A 22,586-nucleotide genomic window follows, 5' to 3' on the forward strand; every position below is an offset into this window, starting at 1 on the left:
ACGTTTCCAGTAGACTCTCCTCACTTCTACATGCAGGCCTCAGTGAAATCCTGGTTCCTGACAATTCATCCTCATAAGGAAAGGCTATGACATCACCGGTGGCTACTCCAAGGGAATTGTGACATTCTTATATTAATCAGACAGGAAGAGGAGGGAGGCTGGTATTTTTATCTATAAAATCTTCTGTAATCAGCTGTAACAGGAAGAAACATGCCAGGAGGAAACGTTACAAAGGCGGGGGATAGGATAGGTGAGTGGGTAAACCCTGCTGGACTATGTTAAAACTTCTTTGAAGGAATGGATTTAACATAATCCCAACCAGACAGAAGAGCTGCATGAACAGTCATGTGTGCTGATTCTCAAAACAAAACAAAATCCCAAGATATAAACTCTCTTTCCTACAGTGAAACTGGGAATTCTTCCAAGACGACTTAAAATAACACTTACTGTTCAATTATCTTGTGGGGAAATAGTGATTATGAGAGTTCCAAAACATAGCCAATTTGCCCACCTCCAGTGGAATTCAAAATACTTTGTTTAGTTAGTAAACAGTATTTATGGTGGTGTAGGTAGTTTTAAACCCACAATCCAGGGGCTGTTATAAATATCTTCCTTTGGTCTGTGAGTCTATAAACCCTCCAAGTGTTCCTTTAATACTAGCGATTTTTCTAGAGATTATTGACAGAGGTGTACTTAAAATAGTAGGGCAAAACATGTTTTCTTTGATTCGACAAACGTTTATTGAGATCCTGTGGGGCTGAAATTTTGCACAACTCCAGAGGGTACCATTTCCATATAAATTCTATTTATATGGAAGGCTCTGGCCTTGTTGAGTATGCAAACTGTGAGGCTGTACATGGTGGCCAGACCTACTATGTGCCAGACTTGATTCTAGGCACTGGGGATACATTGGTGAATAAGTCAGTCAAACATTTCTGGTCTCATGGAGCTGACATTCTAGTGGGAAAAGATAGACAATAAATTTAATAAGTAAATAAAACACATTGTGATGACGATCAGTGCTTTGTGGCAAAGAGCAGCAGGATAGTTAGGAGTATGGCGTGGAGGGTGTTGTAATCTTTATTAGAATGGTCAGGGAGGGCCTCACTAAGAAGGTGCCATTTAAGCAAAGACTTGAAGGAGGTGAAGGAGTAAACCATAAGACTCGGGTGGAAGATTACTAGGCTGTGGGAACAGCTAGTGCAAAAGTCCTGTGGTTGGACCACAGTGTATGAGGAAGAATGTGGGAGGTGATGCGGTCAGATTGGTAATGAGACCAGATCCCATAAGATAGGGACGAAATTCTAAGAACATGGCTTTGCCTCTTAGTGACATGAGAAAGCCATTGGAGGGTTTTTAGCACAGTAGTGATATGATCTGACATATTCTAGAAGGATTTTGAAGACTGCTTTGTTGAGAATTATTGTACTGGGCAAAGGTTAAACAGGTAAAGCGCTTCCGAGGCAAATGCAAAATCCAGGAAAGAGGTGACGAGGGGCTCCTACAGGGCTGGTGAAAAGTGATCTTAATTTTGGTTATATTTTAAAGGTAGGGCCAGCGGGATTTCTTGAGAGGTTAAGTTTTTAAATACGCACACCCATACACACGCACGTGCGCACACACAGAGTCAAGAACGACTCCAAGTTTTCTCTGCTAAGAAACTAGAAGGAAATAAGTGGTCATGATCAGCAAAGGGGGATACTCTCAGTACAGCAAGATTTTGAGTTAGGGTGAGCTCAAGAGCTTAGTATGAGCTATGTGAAGTTTGAGATATCTATCAGACATGCAAGGGGATATTTACTTAGGATTAGAAACCTATTGTATGTAATACATTAATGTAAGAAATTTCAAAGTCTAGAGTATAGAAGTATAAATATTGTTCCTTACATCGTTTAGTTCCAAGGCACCGATGACACAAGGGGTCTGGTGAGTTCTATATAGCTACTTGCTTCCTGCTTGTAATGTAAAAGGAGTTTATGATGCAAAGAAATCACCCATGAAGACTTCAAGTCTCCAGGAAGGAGGAAGACAGGTAAAGAGAGTTCATTTTTAGCTCCTGGTTGGGAAATACTGTTGTTATAAATTTAATAGTTAAACCCTTTGGCATGTGTTGAAAGGCAATTTTACTTTCTAAGCTTCATTATGCTACCTCAGACTCCTTCGGCTGCCAGATTGCTTCCTTAAATAGGGGATGGCTAAACCCTCAAGGTCTTTCAGTTGGTGGAGTCCACCAACCTCATTATTGCTAAAACATCTTAAGCCTATTGTTCTGTTTCATAAAAAGCCTGGAAATCAGCTTTTGCACTGGAAGCAAATGAATCAAATAAAAGCTGATTCTGTTATGTTGACTCATCCAACATGAGGTTTTTCTAAAGTTAAAATCAAAAGCTGGTATATTCAATTTAAAGCCTTGTGATGATATAATTCCACATTCTTCGAAGGGAAGGAATGACTTTTAAGACCACCACATTTTTCTAAATCAAAGCCCATGAGATAGTACCTTTCAACAAGGTGTTTCGGCAGATGGTTGTTTTATCAATGATAAAATTTGGAAAAGCAACATTTATAAACTGCTTCATAGTTTATAAAGTACGTTTTATGCACACTGTCTTCTTTGATCCTTATAAATAGAGGTCAAGTGTCACAACTATTCCTGTTTTCCTATAAAAAACCAAGTCTAAGTGTCTAATTGGCAACAAAGTCTAGATCTGCACCAGTGTCCTTTCATTCCAAACCCCTGATTCTATCATAGTAAGTTCTACTTAGAACTCTTCTAGAGAGCAGGTACTCTTGTTTGCCCATCTTATTGGCCATAAACAAATTAACAGTTTCCACCTGTGCCACTTTGTATTCCCCAAATCCCTCTTCGGATGGAGCTAGACTGATGGAAAAGTTTCAGACAACTGGCCACCAGGAAGGTGTGCATGTGTAACCCTCATTCACTTTTAAATGAACTTTGTTCCCGGAACAGACATTCAGGCATTAACATAGTGGAAAGCTTTAAATTATAAGACAAGCTAGTGAGGCATGGAGAATTTTCACAGATCACTGAAGGTCTCCAGACATTTGGAAGTAGCAGATCTATCCTCTATGCAAATCACAAAAGATGGGTGTGTATGTGTGTGTGTGTGTGTGTGTGTGTGTGTGTAGGTATACACACAAATTTGTGTCCAGAGTGGGGGAAGGGAGAAAGAAGTCAGAGCAGGGGATATTTAAAGCGCCTTTTCTACTACAGATTTTTACTTATGATAAATAACAGAAACCATGGAAAAAATTTAGCTACAAATTTTATTTAAACTTAGTGGAAAAGAAATGAACAATCAACACCAGGGTGGTCCATGGGGTTCTGAAAGGTACTTGGTTCACTCTTCTGCCCCTACTGGCTGCCTAGAGAAGGCCTTTGTTGCTAGGAGACATGCCATTGTGCACATCTGTATTCACAGTGTTGAGTGATGGTTTAGTTATATGGCAATAACATAATAATTATTTATAAAAATATTAAGTTTTGAAGCTTAAAAGTATAAGACTATTAGAGTCAGACTTCTAATGCCTTTCCAGAATCAAAAATTGGACTAAGTTACAAGTTAGTGAAAATAAAATGTAATGAAAGAACAAAATGGAATATATATGCCATGGGTTTAAAATGAAAGCGAACTCTGAGAATAAACAAAGTAAGCATGTTAAATGGCACTGCCAGGATAACCTAATGGCAAGAGAATTTTATCTTTGGAAAAAGACATAAAGGATGATATTGGCTAATATTTAAAGGCCATAATGAAAGACAAAGACATGATTATTTTGGAAAAGGGATCAGAATAGCATTCTTGGCCAAGAAGAAGAAGAAATGGACTGAAGCTAATCCAATATTCATGGAAGCTAATTGATGACAGATGAGAAATGGCTGAGAAACAGGCGGTGGAGAGAGGTAGGGAGGAACTTGTTATTAAAAATCCTGATTTTCTTCCTATGTATTTTTACACAGTGCTAAGGAGAGTCTTTCACATATGCATAGTGACTTCGTGGTTTTTTTTTTTAAATGGTGGATATATTTCTTTTTTTAAAAAACAGTGGATATAGTCTATTTCTGTTTCTTTTTTTATTTTTATTTTAATTCCCATTAGCATGCAGTGTAATATTAGCTTCTGGTGTACAATATAGTGATTCAACACTTCCAAACATCACCCTGTGCTCATCACAAGTGCCCTCCTTAGTTCCCATCACCTATTTCACCCATCCTCCCACCCCCCACATCCCTTCTGGTAACCATCAGTTTGTTCTCTATAATTAAGAGTCTGTTTCTTGATTTTTTTCTCTTTTTTCCCTTTGCTTATTTGTTTTGTTTCTTAAATTCCACAGAATAGTGAAATCATATAGTATTTGTCTTTCTCTGAGTTATTTCAATTAGCATTATATTCTCTACATTCATCCATGTTGTTACAAATGGTAAGATTTCATTCATTTTTATGGCTGAATAATATTCCGAGATATATGCATATATATGTGTGTGTGTGTATGTATATATATATATGTATATATACACACACACACATTTTCTTTACCGATTCATCAACAGATGGACACTTGGGCTACTTCCATATCTTGGTTATTGTAGATTATGCTGCTATAAACACAGGGGTGCATGTATCCCTTTGAATTCGTGTTTTTTTTTTTTATTCTTTGAGTAAATTCCCAGTAGTGCAATTACTGGATCATAGGGTAGTTCTATATTTAACGTTTTAAGGAACCTCCATACTGGTTTCCACAGTGGCTGCACCAGTTTGCATTCCCACCAACAGTGCGAGAGGGTTCCCCTTTCTCCTCATCCTTGCCAACATCTGTTGTTTCTTGTGTTGTTGATTTTAGCTATTTGTACAGGTGTGAGGTGATATCTCATAATAGTTTTGATTTTCATTTCTCTGATGATAAGTGATGATGAACATCTTTTCATGTGTCTGTTGGCCATCTAGAGGCCTTCTTTGGAGAAATGTCTGTTTATGTCTTTGCCCTTTTTAAAATTGGATTATTTTTTGGGTGTTGAATTCCATATGTTCTTTTTTTTTTTTTTTTTTTGTAGGCTCATGACCCTGAGATCAAGACCTGAGCTGAAATCAAGAGTCAGATGCTTAACTGACTGAGCCACTGGGTGTCCCGAGTCTCATAAGTTCTTTATATATTTTGGGCACATTAATCCTTTATCAGATACATCATTTGCAAATGTCTTTCCCCATTCACTAGGTTGCCTTTTAGTTCTTTTGATTGTTTCCTTCACTATGCAGAAGCTTTTTATTTTGATGTAGTCCCAATAATTTATTTTTTGCTTTTGTTTCCCTTGCCTCAGGAGACATATCAAGAAAAAAATGCTATGGCTGATGTCAGAGAGGTTACTGCCTGTGTCCTCTTCTAGGATTTTGATGGTTTCCTGCCTCACATCTAGGTCTTTAATTCATTTTGAATTTATTTTTGTGTATGACGTAAGAAAGCTTCTCTCTTTTGTACGTAGTTGTCCAGTTTTCCCAACATCATTTGTTGAAGAGACTGTCTTTTTCCTGTTTTACTGACGATTAACTGACTGTATAGTTGTGGGCTTATTTCTGGTGTTCTATTCTGTTCCATTGGTCTGTGTGTCTATTTTTGTGCCATTACTATACCGTTGATTACTATAGCATTGTAATATAACTAGAAGTCTAGAATTGTGATGCCTCTAGCTTTGCTTTTCTTTTTCAAGATTGCTTTGGCAATTCAGGGCCTTTTGGGGTTCCACACAAATTTTGGGGTTGTGTGTTCTAGCTCAAATAATGCTGTTGGTATTTTGATAGGGATTGTACTAAATGTGTAGATTTCTTTGGGTAGTATAGACATTTTAACAATATTTGTTCTTCTACTCCATGCGCATGGAATATCTTTCCATTTCTTTGAGTCATCAATTTCTTTCATTAGTGTTTTACAGTTTTCCAAGTACAGAAGACTGTACTCTTTGGTTATTTTTCCTAGAGTGGTTTAGTGTTTGAAGTGCTTTACTTTTTTTTCCTTTTTTAAACTAAACTACAGATTTTATTTGGATTTCACCAGTGAAGTGCTTTACTTTTATTCTCTCACAAGGTGCTCAAAACATTCCAGTTTGGTAGGGATGGCCCTCTCTTTGTGCTCCAGAGAGGTTATGTGACTTTTTCAAAGTCACCCAGCTAGGTCTGGGGAAGCTGAGGGTAAAACCCTTGTGCTCCGGCTCCTAACTTACATGACAAATCACTGTCTATGAGAGAATGAAAAGACAGATGGTAACTGCCATCTCTGTCCAGGCAATGCTGTTTTGTAACAGAAATTTTAATCCAAAATACTGAATGAAGTTGATCTTAGTTTATAAAGTTTATATGACAATAGAATTAAATATTTTTTATAAATGCCAATTACCTTCTGCCACTCTCTTCCTTGGATACTTAAAAAATATGTACACTTGAAACATCTTATCTCTGTTTTGCATTAATCTACCAAATGCACATTACTTCTTAGCTCTGTAATCTTAGGCAAACTACTTAACATTTCTAAGTCCCAGTACCCTCATTTGTAAAAGGAGTAATAATAGAGCCATTGTGGGTATTATGTGTTTGGCAAAGAAAGAGTACTCAGTACTTTTAAATATTGCAAATATCAGTAAATACCAAGTACTGTTATTACCAACCTACATGTGGCATACTCTTTGATATATGTCATAGAATGAATGTTTCTTATTCATCTAAAATTCTCTTCCATATCTCCTATAGACAAGCTGTTATATTTATAACACACATAGAGCTTTATTCCTATTTTTCTTAGTTAAAAAGTTAGAACTATAATATCAGCTCATATATGAATGGAATTTTTTATTGGCCATAACATGTTCATTATATTTCTCTTCTTTTCTTAAGGAACAAGTATGCACTAGTCCTTGCTGACAAGAAATTACATCTCTCCCGCTGGAAATACCCCTTGTTGCCAGACAGTTTTTGTTACACAAGTGACTGTTCTAAGGTTTTTGAGTCATATAATGAGCTCAGCCTGTTCATGCGGCAGGCCTTTGGATTAGACAAACAGAGACAGTACATATCACCACAAGCTTCCAGGAAATGACTTTAAACATATCTCAATCCTTTGTATAATTGCTTCTGATAAGAATTGCATCATCTACATTTGAACATCCTGTGTGTACAATGGGGGCCTAGGAGTGACATTGAAGGGGGAGCAGACCACAGCTTTACTTAGAGAGAGGGGTGCTCTGCGGCTCTGCTTGGGAGGTAATCTTGCATTTAAAATCATGCAGCTTGTCTGAGACTGTTAAAAAAAAAACCTTTAGAATTCTCAAAGCCACATCACCACTATTTCTAGAATGAAAGTCCACAGTGTAATAAAAGTATAATAAATAAAATAAGCAAAAGCATCCAGATCATTTTGTTAAAATCTTGTGCATCCCAATGTAAACTATGCCTATAAATTCTTAGAAACAAGGGATCTATGGGACAGTTGAAGTTGTACTTGAAAAATAAGGAGTGTGGTTTAAGAAAACTCAGAGCCCTAAGTGAGATGTCAGAAGGAAGGAAAGGGCTGAGAGATAGAGTTGGGGCTCAACAATACTGACCATAAAGAAAGTCAAAGAAAGCAGAGGAAAAACTATCCAAACAGCAGCTTCAAAACAAGCAGTAAGAGAGTAAAAACAAAAAAAATAAAAGGGTGTGTGTGTGTGTGTGTGTGTGTGTGTTATATAAGTCCAAGAGAAAAAGACTCACAGTTATTAAAGGAATTCACAGTAATCCCACTTTCTGTGCCCAAAGTTAACTTGATTAGTATCAGGAGGAAAGTTAATGTTTAAACAGTCCTTCCCACATCTGCTACTTCCATAATGTCTGTGCAGTTGTCATAAATTAGGAGTGGAGAAGGGCACAGTGCCAATTGTCAAAACAAATAGGCAATTCTGGATTCCAAGTTTCATATTATTTTCCTTGAGCCTGAGAGCTGTGAGGGCTGCCTGTCCTCGCTGTGGCCCACTCCAGCCCTGCAGTGGGACATGCCATCCGCTGGATCCTGCCACAGCCTTGTCCTCCACGGCAAAGCATGTTGGCAGGCCCAGGGTACTGAGAGAGGGACCAGGAGCAAATCTTGTCCCTCGAGTGTCCCACACCTTGGGAGGAGAGAACGAACTTTTAATAGTAAGATAATACTATCACTGAAAGAACACCAACACTATTAACCACATGGGGTTGGCCTTTATTATATATCTTTATAATATATCAATATATCTATAATATCTATAATATATCTATATTATATCTCTGGTATTACTCATGGCTGCTAGCTCTGCATATCAATCATCCGCTTTGACTCTACTCCACACTCCTTAAAGGGTAAGGTTGATGTTTTCTGCTTTGCACCTCACACAGGATCCAGCCGGTGGGGGATTAGCAGATCATGTCCCTGACGCGGCCTCTTCTGCTTCTTTGCTTTAACAAGGTCAGCACAGTGAAAGGACAGACTGGCACACCAGGCCAGCTTTGGTTCTCTTTCCTTCCAGCTTTGCACTGCCACAGGATTTAGCCTCTCAGGTAAGACAGGTACTCTCCCTTCTCCTCTTCTTGTGTTCTGGGTACACTCTTACCAGCTGGTGTTATAGACAGGCTTGAGGGAAGTAAGGCTAACATTACACCTTACCAGAAATCTCTACACTGGAGCTTTAAAAGCACTAGCCCAGCCGGTAATAGAGCTGTGCTTGTTCCCCAGTAGTCATTGTTCTGTGCTTATACGTCTTTCAGGAATGTCATGAGAAGGCCACGGTAGGACTTAGGAATGTCTGCGGTCCTTGGTCTGGACATAACCTGATCAGCACCAGAATCTCATCATAATTTGCTAATACAGTCATCTTTTAATAATGTTTTACATGCTCAGAGAGAATCATGGAGGGAGAAAGGATGTATGGCTGCCTCTTACTTTCCCAGGACTCTGCCTGCTAGATTCCTGTCAACATTTTGTCCCTGTTGGTCTTGCTCAACATCCAACCTCCTACTGCCGTGTGGCTAGTAGTTGAGTTGCCTTCCAGTCCTGGCTAGGCTTATCTTCTCTAATAGCATCTCCTACTAATGGTGGCTCTTTCTCTCAGATTAACCTTGTCCCAGAAAAACAACCTTTAGCTTGTCACTTAAAAAGAACCACCTTAAGCTTGATGGCACATTGTCCTCAGCAAGGCCATACTTATGAAGCGCACCATCAGAGTCCCTCCAAAGGTCTTATTCAGCTCATACTTAAGTCACACTACTGCAGTTCACTCTGTAGAGGACGTCAGGTGAATCACTTGGAAACAGGACTTTCATTCAGTCATTCCTCAAATAATCACTGATCCCCTACTTGGTGCCAGATAACACTCTGTGTTCTGAGTACATGCCGTTGAAAAAAACAACATGCCTCTTTTCAGAGACAGGGCAGAAGACAGACAATGAGATATAAACAAATAAAGGCGATTTCAGATACTAATAACGACTATAGAGAAAACCTGCGTGGAAGGCAGGAGAGTGGCTGGGAGGTGTGCTGAGTGTTCGTTTAGGAAGACATGCTCTGAAAGGTTTCTATGAGGAGGAGACACTTGAGCTGAGACTGAAAAATGGGAACCGAGCAGCCAAGTGAAGATCCTGGGGAGAAAAGCATGTGCAGAAGCTTTGACGTAGTAATGAGCTTAGTATGTTCAAGGGACAGACGGAAGACACAATTCACGGAGCACAAGGTGAGGCAATAAATCATGAGATGGGACAGGCCGACTGAGACCAGATCATGGAAGATCCTTTAAGGAATTTTAATGTATTTTTAATTGCAGTAGGAAGCCACGGAAGGTTTTAGTCGAGGCAGTGGCATTATTTGAATCACGTATTATGAGTTCACAAGGCTGACCTGAGGGTAAGAAGGGAAGCAGGAGGCGGGTTGAGAAGTGGTTGTAGCAGTAGCCACAAGGGCTCGTGTTGGCTTTGAGCAGGGGCTGCAGGGAAGACGGGGGAAACCAACAGTCTGTTATCATATGTATTTTGGTGGTGGCGTCAACAGGACTGGCTAATGGATGAGATATGGAGGAGGTGACAGAAAGAGAGGAGTCCAGGATTTTTGGTCTCATCAGCTGGTGTAGAAAATCAGATATGATAAACTGGGTATGTTTAGTAGGCATTAACGTAGTAATGGTTATGGGTGTCTACAGTTCAGGAAAGAATCCGGGCTGCACGTATAAAATTGTGGGCCATCAGCAACCTCATCTGCTAGATTTCAAGGTCAAACTATACCAACCATAGCATCTTTCTAGCCTTTTGACTACAGTTTACAGTTATCAAAGCATAATAAGCTAATTGTTAGAGATGCCCTCTCATATCCTTAATGATGTCAATAATTTTTACTCTTTGGGTCTTCAACCAGACCATTCTTATCCTCTGGCCAACTGACAAACCACAACATACCTTACCTTCCAAGTCTCCTCATACTAGTTAATGCTTTTCTCCTGACTATTCATCTCCTCCCCTTAAGACCCACCTCATGATTCACCTCCTTCAAGATGCCTTCTGAGACACAATACCCTCTTCGGTGATAATTTCATTTTGTTTATCACACAGATAGGCATGCTCCAAAATGTGAATAATTTGGATTTTAAATGTGTCTTTTTTTGGGGCATCAAACATAAAGTTCTCACAGAAAAAAGAGTATTAATTATAGCTCTTACTTGATAAGCCAACAATAGCCCATTCAATCAGTGGAAGGAACTCTAAAAGATCCAGATTTGAAGCTCCAGCGTAAGTGTGGAACCTTCTGCGGCGACAGGGAGTTAAGGTTCTAATGGCAGGACTCTTGTGACCAGTGGACATCAAGACTGGCAAGAGAGGAGCTACAGTTCTACCTAAAGACAACTTCCAGAATCATCTGAATTCCCCTGCATTGATTTTCATTATTTTTTATGGGAAACTTAAGCCAGCAATGAGGGTATATATTTCCACCCATGAAGGTAGTGTATATAAATGTAACCATGGTTTAAATGTAACCATTAAACAGTATTAAATAGCTGGGGGCACTTCCATGCAAAATCAAATGATGCAAATGCACTAGAGAAAGGTAACTTCGTGAATTTTGCACAAAGGCTTGTGAGGGTCCTGTGCCACACAGAGGAGGGAAGGTGGATTTAGAATGAAGCCAGCAGACAAAGCCTTGCTGAAGGAAAAAAATTTAGGGAAAAATTCTGTCATCTAGAAATGGCCAAGAGGCAGCATTAGTTAGCTGACCATTTACAAAGCTCAAGGGTGGATACCAGTTTACAGAATTAGATACGAAGACAACTCTATCCATCTATCTATCTATCCAGCTATCCATTTATCCATCCCCCCCCTATATATCCCCTTCTTCTCCTTCCCTCCTTCCATCTATTAATTAAATGGTCAAAACTGCTACTATGAATTTACTATGGAATATTTAGGGAAAGTTTTCTATCCAGGTTTTTAAAAAGTACCATTACACCCTCTCATTTATTATCAATCTGAAAGTTATCAACTCTCAAGGATAGATCCTTCATTTAAGGATATTTGAGGGCTATTTATTAATAATACATTCATGGACCCATTTGAAAAAGCTATGAGAGTCAAATATTAAATTTATTTAGTATTTTTATTGAAATCATAAAAAGAATATTCTTACCAGTTGCCTTTTGGATTTATAAACTGCTGCACTGCATAGCCAAACTGCTCACTGGAAGGGCCGGAAAATATCTTTGCTTCTAGGAGACCGACATTGTATGCCATACAACAATTTAAAAGGCCTGTTAAGAAAAACGAAAACAGTCCATATTTACAATTTGTGAATATAAGTTTGTAATATAATTCTCAAAGGCCACTTAAAAAAACTTGTTTTATATAATAATTATTCTCCCTATTAGTGTTTACCAAGAAATAATAGCTACTGCTTTTTAAGTACTTCTTTGGTGTCTCTGGTACCATGCTAAAATACTTTATATGTACGGTTTATTACCTCATTCATCCTCATAGCATCCCTAGGAGATCATTTTTAATATTACACTTATTTTGGAGAGATTTCTAGGTTCCTGGAGATAAGTATGTCTCACAGGTGGAAAGGGATAAGGGTATGGGCAGGATATGAACACAGGGCTGCCTGATTCAATAGCTCGAATTCTTAAACCACATCTTACCCCTAGGGACTCTTAAGTAACTTCAATTCTGTTTGCCCTTCTTAACACAATAAGGCTCCAAGCTGCCCAAGGGCAGAAGGTGAAGGCCAGCTCCTTTTTCTCCTAAATTCCCTTGAAGATTTTGACATGGACTCTATATGAAATATCTGTTGGAAAAGCACTGCTGACTACATCAAAGGAGGAAGAAAAATCACAGCTCCTTGAAAACGACATCATTTTCTTTCAGAAGAGATCATTTTTGAGAATGAACATGTAGGGGATGGTGTCCTATCACTCTTATTCCACTGAGAACAGATAAAAGTGGTTTTGGTTTTTGATGCTTCTTTCTGAATGCTCAAGAAACGATAATCAGTTTCGAAAACAACAAAGACTTGGCTAGGATAAGGCCCTGATAGACTTTTTTGAAAAACCTTTTTTTGTGATGGAAAGGGGAATAGGGGAAAGAGTAAGACTGATGGCTATCTGTCCTTTATTCTGGAGAAAGCTGTGTGGATATAAATGCCGTCTGTGGGGAGGAAGTGCACTTCATGCTGTTAGAGATCAGTCTTTCTTTTTGCAGACACTGAAGGCAAAGTGGGTTCCTTAAAACTGACATCCAAGTTCTATTAACAAGTGTTTTCATGAAGGAATATCCCACTTTCTGGACACCAGTGAAAGTACAGAGTATTTCATCGATCTATTGTTTCAGGCACGGAGAGGCTGGAGGACAAGGGCCTCCTCCATGGCGCCTGCGTAAGTCTGGGAGCTGATTCTGCGCAGGGCGCCCAGGGAATTACGAAGTCAGTGATAAAGCCTTAGGGACTTGAAGTAGTTAACGTGCTTCTCTATGTGGCAAAGTCATTCCACCATGGATCTGTTCATTCAAGAGAACTCAGCTCATTATTTCTTAGAAATGTGGTCAGCCAGGAAGAGGACAAATAGTAATTTTGGAATACTCCATGACAAAATCTACATAGCTCTACATTTGCAAATTTTCTCCTTAACATCTCCACATGTACCATTGCTCCTTCTTATTTTTCAGGAAATAAAATGCAGAAGAAAATAATGTAGCAAATTAATCATGGAACCAGAATTGACATTCAGAATACTGGTGTTTTCAATCAACAGTTTAACTTCACCCCACTGTGCAGAACTCAATAAATGCTATTTAATTGTGTTACCAATTATCTAACATACTAGTAAAAGCTTGGGGAGATGATGTCAAATGCTCCTACTTTTCTAATAGAGAATGATGGAAAGGCCACATATGACTGTAATGACATTTTAATTAATTAGACCTATTAATTAGACCTCAGCGATCATGTAATGACACAAAATCACATTGTAATTCATTTTATCTAGCAGTTAAATTTCAATTTATATATATTGTATGCAAATATATTTTATATTATATTAATATGTAAATATACACATATTATATATATGTATGTATATACATACATACATGTATAGACACATGTATAAAAATATTATTCAAAAATATAAATTAGATCATTTCATTTCTTTGCTAAAAATATCCCAGTGTCTTTTATTTATTTATTATTTTTTCTCAAGTATAATTAACACAGTGTTCTATTTCTTTAAGGCACACAATATAATTTAACAATTCTATACATTACTCAGTGCTGATCCCCATAAGTGTGCTCTCAGTCCTTTGTATCTATTTCACCCAACCCCTTGCCCACTTTGCCCACCTCCCCTTTGGCAACTACCAGTTTGTTCTCTGTGTTTAAGAGTCTGTTTTTCTGTTTGTCTCTTTTTTTCTTTGTTCATTTGTTTTGTTACTTAAATTTCACATATAAGCAAAATCATATGATATTTGTCTTTCTCAGACTGATTTTTTCACTTAGCATTATATCTTCTGGGTCCATCCATGTTGTTGCAAATGGCAAGATTTCATTCTTTTTTTATGTCTGAATAATATTCCACAGTAGTGTGTGTGTGTGTATATATATATATACACACACACATATATACATATAAATGTATATATAAATATAAATGTGTGTATACATAAATGTGTATCTATATGTACATACATATATACACATACCACGTATTCTTTATCCATTCATCTATTGATGGACACTTGGATTGCTTCCACATCTTGGCTATTGTAAATAATGCTGCAATAAACATTGGGGTACATGTATCTTTTCCAATATGTGTTTTTGTACTCTTTGGGTAAATATCAGTAGTGGCATTACTGGATCAATTGTAACTTTATTTTTAATTTTTTGAAGAATCTCCATACTGTTTTCCACAGTGGCTGCACAAAATTACATTCCCACAACAGTGCACAAAGGTTCCTTTTTCTCCACATCTTTGTCAACCCTTGTTGTTTCTTGTGTTTTTGATTTTAGCCATTCTGACAGGTGTGAGGTGGTATCTCATTGTGGTTTTGATTTGCATTTCCTTCATGATTAGTGATGTTGAGCACCTTTTCATGTGTTTTTTGGCCATCCGGATGTCATCTTTAGAGAAATGTCTGTTTATGTTTTCTGCCCATTTTTAATTGGATTTTTTTTTTTGGTGTGGAGTTTTATAAGTTCTTTGCATATTTTGGATATTAATCCCTTATTGGATATATTACTTACAGATATCTTCTCCCATTCAGTGGGCTGTCTTTTTGTTTTGTTGATGGTTTCTTTCACTATGCAGAAGCATTTTATTTTGGTGTAATCCCAATAGTTTAATTTTGCTTTTATTTCCTTTCCCAGAGGAGACATATCTGGAAAAATATTTCTAAAGTGATGTCAAAAAAATTGTTGCCTATGTTTTTATCTAGGAATTTTACTGTTTCAGGTCTCACATTTAGGTCTTTAATCCATTTTGGATTTATTTTTGTGTATGGTGTTAGAAAACGGTCCAGTTTCCTTCTTGTGCCTGTAGCTGTTCAGTTTTTCCAACACCATTTGTTGAAGAGACTGTCTTTTTCCTATTGTGTGTTCTTGCCTCCTTTGTCATAAAAATATCTCAATGTCTTATGAGTACACTGAGAATAAAACCCAATTTTCTTACCATGATTTCGAAGGTCATTCATGATGTGACCTTGTGTATCTGGTGACTTCACTTTCACCACCCTCCTTCCTCACTATGTTCCAGCCACACTGGCTTTCCTTCTGTTCTTTGAACACAAGCAGTTCATTCTGCTTATGGCCTTAGCAGCTGCTTGACCCACTGCCTACAACACTTTCTTCCCCGTTCAGCATCTATGTCTTGGCATCCATTCATTATTTTGGTCTCTGCTCTCCTCATAGAGACTTCCCCTGACTCTCTATCAAGCAGCAACATTCTATTCCATCAATATACCACTATCACAGCCCTAATAACCTGAAATTATCTTACGTATCTGCATTATTTTGTGTCTGTCTCTGCCTAATAAGACCTAAACTCCTTGTGAGCTCAGATTTTATTTCTTTTATTTACTCTTATTTTCTCAGCACCTAGTATAGTTCACTTGTTGAATGATGAATTTTTAATTAATATATGCTCTACAATGATACTTTGGAATATAATAGAGAAATTTAGGGGAAGAAAGATCACTCACAGTCATATTATTTTAATGCAAGTACAGTGAATTTGGATGTATTTTCTTCCAACATTTTTTCCTCTTACTTAAACCATAAACATGTATCATACTCTTTCTTAATGCTACGTCTACCTACCTATTTCAGAATCATTTTGACTCATTTAATCTCCCATGAAACCTTGTGAAAAAGCAAAATATAGCTATTATTACCAATGTATAAATAAGGAGGTTAGATACCATTCTTGTTCAGTGTCAGACATTTGGTGGCTGAGCTCTGAGTCTGGGTCTGGCTCATTTTCTTAACCCTACTGTCCAGAACTTCCTTTGTAAATGGTCTGCTCATTTCCTAACAAAATATGTCATTTTCCTTTGACGTTCCTTATTCCATTGATCCTAAATCTCTACTTTCCTACTAATTCAATCCTCCCCTCAGGACCATGCCTCTTTTTATAAACCTGGACAATCTCAGCTCACTATACTTATTTCTCTTCAAATATATATCTACAACTCACTATTTATGTCATCATTTAATACTTAGCCTATGATAGCTAATTAGCTTATGTAAATTTAATGTAAATATTCTAATTCAATATCTATTCCTTCTTTACAGTCCCTACTGTGTGTAGAAATATGTTTCTATATCTGTTCTCATAACTTAACTGGATAGTATGGAAAATAACAACCATATTAGGTTCATTGTGATCCCTTCCCCCACAACCATGGCCATATGTCTGAACCCACTAATAAACGGATCATTCAAAACATATTTATCTAGCTCCTTTGTGCCAGGCATTTTCTAGTCCCTGGGGATATAGCAATGAACAAAACAGACAAGATCCCTGTTGTCTTTGAGCTTCTTTCTGGTAATTTGAGTAAAAAACAAATAATTACATCATAATGGGATAAGTATTAAATTTCAGAGAACTACAAAGAACCCTAAACCAAAAGTTGAGAAGAAGGTAAATCTAAGTTTGAAGGCTTCACAGAAGAGGTGGCGATTTGGACCTTGGAGGATTATCTGAAATTCATGACATAAAGAAGAAGGCAAAGGTCATTCCAGGCACAAGGAACATCGTGCTCAGCAGTATAGAGATGTGAAAGAGTAGCTCTATTTTCAACTTTTTGTGGAACCTCTATTCTGTTTTCCAGAGTGGCTGCACCAGATTGCATTCCCACCAACAGTTACCCTACGACCCAGCAATTGCACTACTGGGTATTTACCCCAAAGATACAAATGTAGTGATCCAAAGGGGCACCTGCACCCCAATGTTTATAGCAGCAATGTCCACAACAGCCAAACTATGGAAAAAGCCCAGATGTCCATTGACAGATGAATGGATAAAGAAGATGCAGTATATATATACAATGGAATATTATGCAGACATCAAAAAATGAAATCTTGCCATTTGCAATGACATGGATGGAACCAGAGGGTATTATGCTAAGCAAAATAAGTCAATTGGAGAAAGACAATTATCATATGATCTCATTGATATGTGGAATATAAGAAAAAAACCCCAGAAGATCATAGGGAAGGAGAGGAAAAATAAAACAAGATGAAACCAGAGAGGGAGACAAACCATAAGAGACTCTTATTTACAGGAAACAAACTGAGGGTTACCAGAGGCGAATGGAGTGGGAGGATGGGGTAACTGGGTAATAGACATTAAAGAGGGCACGTGATGTAATGAGCATTGGGTGTTTTGTAAGACTGATGAATCACAGGCCTGTACCTCTGAAACCAATAATACATTGTATGTTAATTAATTGAATTTAAATTTAAAAAAAAATTTTTAAAAAGAGATGTGATAGAGTATGGGATAAAAAAATGGCACAGAATGTCATAGATTGTTTCATTAATTTATACATTTCCAGTTCTATGTTAAATGCAGTGAGTTTCAATGTGACTTGAGCTTTCCCCTGCCCAATATCACTACCCAAAGTGTAAATCTTCCCTCCTTGTCCTTATGTGAATGCCTGTGAATGCAAGAATAGTGCAGCAAACTCAAAGTACTTATCAAAGGTGACTTTCCTGTGCATTTGTTAACAGTAATGAAGTCCAAGTATTCTAGTGAATCTCACTAAAATTTACTACAAATATAAGCACTGTATCCCCTGGAAGTCTAACTCATTTCCTCTATGTCCACAGCCCTCATTGATTATAACCTGGCTTGTTGCTATTTTAATACCCACAGTCTAACAGAATAGATAAGCACACCTTGATAAATGCAGAATTCATTTTTCTTCCGTTCATTTAAAATTTTTTTGAGAACCGCCTGCCCTGAGAATTCCTGCTCATCTCTGAAATAAGTGTTTGGGGAGCCTTAATAATTTTAAGAATTAGTTTCAGCAAATGTGAAATTCATTCTCCCACTTTATTCTGGAACCCAATGGTAAGTTACAAGATAATTCAAAAGAGAACTATATGTTTGGGGATTAGATTAGTTAACCCAGTTTTGTTCTCAAAATGTAGTGAAGCTCAGATAGGAAAAAAAAAAATCTTTTGAAAACCAGAGCAGAAATGAATGTATGAAACAAAACAGATCATTCTATACTCAACAACAAAAGTTTGGCAGAGGAAGTTTATTGACTTCCAAAATATCATTGTGAGAGATTAATGACACATATTTGTAGTAAAAGATGGCAGAAGGAGGGTCTAATTTGTGTGGTCAATGCAAAATTTAAACATGTCTACATATGTTGAAGGGCTGCTGGGGCAGGCTTTTGAAGGAAGGGCTTCATTTGCAAAAAGGTCCAGGGAAATATTAGGGAAGAAATTCACATTAAGAGAAAAAATTCAAGGCCAAATGCAAGAGGTAGATTTGGGAAGAGTGTGGTGTTTTTAACTAGGGCGCTCAGATTGCACTCTGGCCCATTCCTGCAAATGTATGTTGACATTTTACCGGGGAAATACCTCTGTTAACTAGTAAACAAAAACATAAGAACTCTCCCAGTGATAAAATAAGTCATGGAGATGTAATGTACAGCATGGTGAGTACAGTTAAAAACACTGTATTGTATATTTGACAGCTGCTGAGAGAGTAAATCTTAAAAGTTCAAGGAGGGCACATACTGCATGGTACACTGGGTGTTATATGCAGGTAATGAATCATGGAACTTTACATCAAAAACTAGGGATGTACTGTATGGTGACTAACATAATATAATAAAAAATTATTTTAAAAAAATGTCCCTTAAGCATGTGAAATGATGTTTGACCTCACTCATAATTTAAAAAAGTGCAAATTAAAAAAAAAAGTTCTCATCGTAAGAACAAACTTTGTAATTATGTGTGGTGATAGATATTAACTAGACTTATTGTGGAGATCATTTCACAATACATACATATACAGAATCACTATGTTGCACACCTGAAAGTAATATAATGTTATATGTCAGTTACATCTCAATAAAAAATAAAATCCAAATTAATCATTATATAGATAGAGATATATAAACTAGTCCTCCTCAGAAGCTACAGAGGATTGGCGGGAGCAGGGGCACAGGGCAGTGAGTCAGGCATTTCAGGGAAAGCAGGAAGGTCTAGCAGTCACCAAGACACAGGAGAACACTCGTAGGGGACAACAACAGTTCCCAGGAAAACTGTGCTTAAGAGTCCAGGAGAAACACTCTCATCTAAATCAGGGACAGGTGAGACTCCGGATGTGGTCTGTCCTGGGGCAAAATTTCTCTCCATCTGTGGGTCTTTGAACCTTGAAAACAAGTTGTCTACTTCTAAAATACAGTGGTGTGACAGGTATGTGACAGACATTTCTATTTCAAAGGGAGAAATTAGAAAGAAAGAAGGGTCACAGGTACCAAGAAAGTTTAATTTAGCAGGTCAAATTCCATTAGGTTTCAAGGCCTGAGAATAATCCTCTGATGCTCAAGGCTCTGTCCCTGGGGGGCCCACAATAGCTCTACTGGCCTTTGCGTCTCTGTCCCCTTCAGTCCCAGGTGGCAGCATTTCTGCTGAAACAACATTCCTAAAAGCTTGTAGTTCTCCTGTGTACATCATGGGGATCTAGGCCATTACACAAGAGTGCTCTCCACAGACCTTTCCTGGATAACTCCATCTCTACCCCTGGCCTCTGCTGAGATGGTTCAGATGATCCATGGATCACATGCTTAATCTGTTCTGCAAAATTTTCCAACCACACCCTTGGCCTTTTCTTCAGAGCAACACTTTCTTAACAATGAGTCTCCTAATATTAGCTTTTATTTTTGTAATCTGGATAGGCCGAAAGTTTCTCATATCATTAAGTACTGTTCTGTTTTGTTGAATAGTTTCTTTCTCAACGTATCTCTTTTGTCTTGCATTTTACTACATTCAGCAAGGAAAAAGCGGGTTGCACCTTCAACATTTTAATGGGAAATCTCCTCAGCCAAACATCTACGTTCATTGCTTGAAATCTCTGTTTTCCACACAACTGCAGGACACAATTAGTCCAAATTTTCTGCCATGATATAACATGGATTACCTTCCCTCCAGTTTCCAATAGCATGTTCCTCATTTTCTTCTTGAGAACTTCACCAGAAGCAGCTTCAACATTCCTGTTTCTACCAACGGTCTCCACAGGCAATCTTCAAAGACCCTCTATCCAAATAAGGTAATATACACAGATTTTGGGGGCAAGGATGTAGACATATTGGGGGGGCACCATTCAACTTCATACAATGGGTATGCCAAGAATGTAAGATCCTGACTGCTGTTTACGTCGGCCATTTCTCAGGATTGTGTTTACAGTGAGCAGCCTTGATGGATGAGGTAAGATCTCACTCCAAGACAAAGAATAGGCTTGCTGACTTCTTGCTGTAAAATAGCATGTTCCTGTCTTGTAATGCAACCTAGTGTGGGTGCAGGCGTCCATTTGGACCCCTTTACACAGTTCCCATGAGACTTCATGGAGAAGCTAAAGGGTTCCTGATGTAAACATAATCGTGTGCATGCTGCTGTTGTGTGGTAATAAAGTCCTTTGTCTCTGACTCAGAAATCTCGTGTCATCTGTCGGCATCAATTAAACGGTAACAGTATTAGCTCGCACATAGGACACAATCAAATACTAGACCTGACAGAATGGAGAACAAAAACTCCACAGTCAGGAAGTTGGAGGTTGAATGACGATTAAAATGGATACCTCCCGGGAGTTCAGAGAACTCTTGGGAGAGCATTGTATTTTCCTATAAGGGTGGAATAGGAATTTGAAGGAGTCTTATCTCAATTTTAAGAAGCAGAGAGACTCCGGTTAACATCTGGGTAATAATTTCCTGCCTCATGGTTTGTGTCTACCTTTAAAAAAAAATCAGTGTGTGCATGTATCATTTATTTAACAACTACTCTGTGTTCATATTAAAGATATATGTGCACTACTTCCATGGCCAGAGACAAATCCATTAATATATTATTAAGGCTACAGGGGTGTTATGGATGAATTGCATCCCCCCAAATTCCTCTGTTGAAACCCTAAGTCCTAATGTGACTATATTTAAAGCTAGGGCCTTTAAGGAGGTAATTAAGGTTAAAAGAGGTCATAAGGGTAGGACCCTAATCTGATAGGACTGGTGTCCCTATAAGAAGAGGAAAATTCCCAGAGAGTTCTCTCCCCATGTGATCACTGAGGTATGACCATGTGAGGACACAAGATGGCAGGAGTCCACCAGCCAGAAAGAGAGGTCTCACCACAAGCCAACCCTGAGGGCCCCTTGGTCTTGAACGACCAGTCTCCAGAACTGTGAGAAAATAAATTTCTGTTGTTGAAGCCACCCAGTTTGTGATATTTTGTTAATCGTAGCCCCAGAAGACTAAGACAGGGAGAAATCAGTTTATATCAGAAAATTTCAATTTACTATTCTGTGTTTCAAAGATAATTCTGTCAATCCATATATGTGCATATATAAATACAGGAGAGATATATACTAACTCCACTTATATCATCTAAAGTTCATATTTTGTGTGAAAAAAAAATCTAAGTTTCTTCCTGACAAAGTAACTGCATCAAGTCTTGGACTACTGCGGCATGTAGTTGGATGATTTTGAGGTCCTTTCACATTTTTTGATCCTGCAGGCAATGAACATCTTCAAAATTCTCCTTAAACTCATTTATTGTGACTTAGTGCCTCCTGATAACTCAATAGATTCTCTTTTTTTCATAAAGATGCCATCTGGCAGACTCGCTGTCTCCTAGTGGCCAAGAGGACTGGGAATACCCACTCATCAATCCACTTCCTATTTGCACACTTTATTCCTAAATTCCTTCTGTGTGAAAGGAGAAATTCTCCTTCACTCTCTCACAGAATAACATTTTTGTGCATTTAGCAAGTCAATGCCTGCTGAGTAACTTACTCAGTAACAAGATATGCCTCATATATCCTGAGGCAATGTATGGAAACAACAGGCATAACTGAAGTGAATATTTCCTCTATTAAATCTCTATTCACAGGCCACTTCTCTATAAACTTTGCTTCTGGTCTTCCCCTACCATTCAAGCCTGCATACACCCTTCTAACACCCTTGAAACTCCCCATTTGCATCTCTTGTTGTGGTATACTTCCTTGAAATGTCCCTCCACTATTCTCCTGTGTGAGTTCTTCCTGGAGAGCTATGTCATCATTCCCTCCCCTACCTGTCTGATCTCACCTCCTGCCCTATCCCCATAGCCCACTCAGCTGGACTCTGGCTCTTCCTTAAATACACTCTGACCGCCAGCCTTTTCCACTCTGTCCCTTGGCATGGAATATTCTTTTCCCAGAAAGTGTCACCTTCACTTTTGCTGCCCTTCTGTTTGCATCAAACATCAATCCATCAGAGCTGTCATTCCTCACTACCTGTGGTGGTCAGGGGGCTCCCAATGATCCCCATTTCCTCTTATT

The 22,586-nt window shown here is 38.1% G+C and overlaps 1 protein-coding gene across 1 annotated transcript in view; it reads right to left on the minus strand.

Moving 5' to 3' along the window:
- ITGA2 (integrin subunit alpha 2) overlaps positions 1-22,586 on the minus strand; it is a 106,262-nt gene that overhangs the window by 67,132 nt on the left and 16,544 nt on the right. Inside the window, exon 2 of the mRNA XM_045815357.2 lies at positions 11,677-11,797. Within this exon, the coding sequence (XP_045671313.2) occupies positions 11,677-11,797 (121 nt within the window). The remainder of the gene's footprint in view (positions 1-11,676; positions 11,798-22,586) is intronic.

This window comes from Ursus americanus, chromosome 15, assembly GCF_024610735.1.
Source record: "Ursus americanus isolate L20-20 chromosome 15, mUrsAme1.1.p, whole genome shotgun sequence".
NCBI classification, from domain to species: Eukaryota; Metazoa; Chordata; class Mammalia; order Carnivora; family Ursidae; genus Ursus; species Ursus americanus.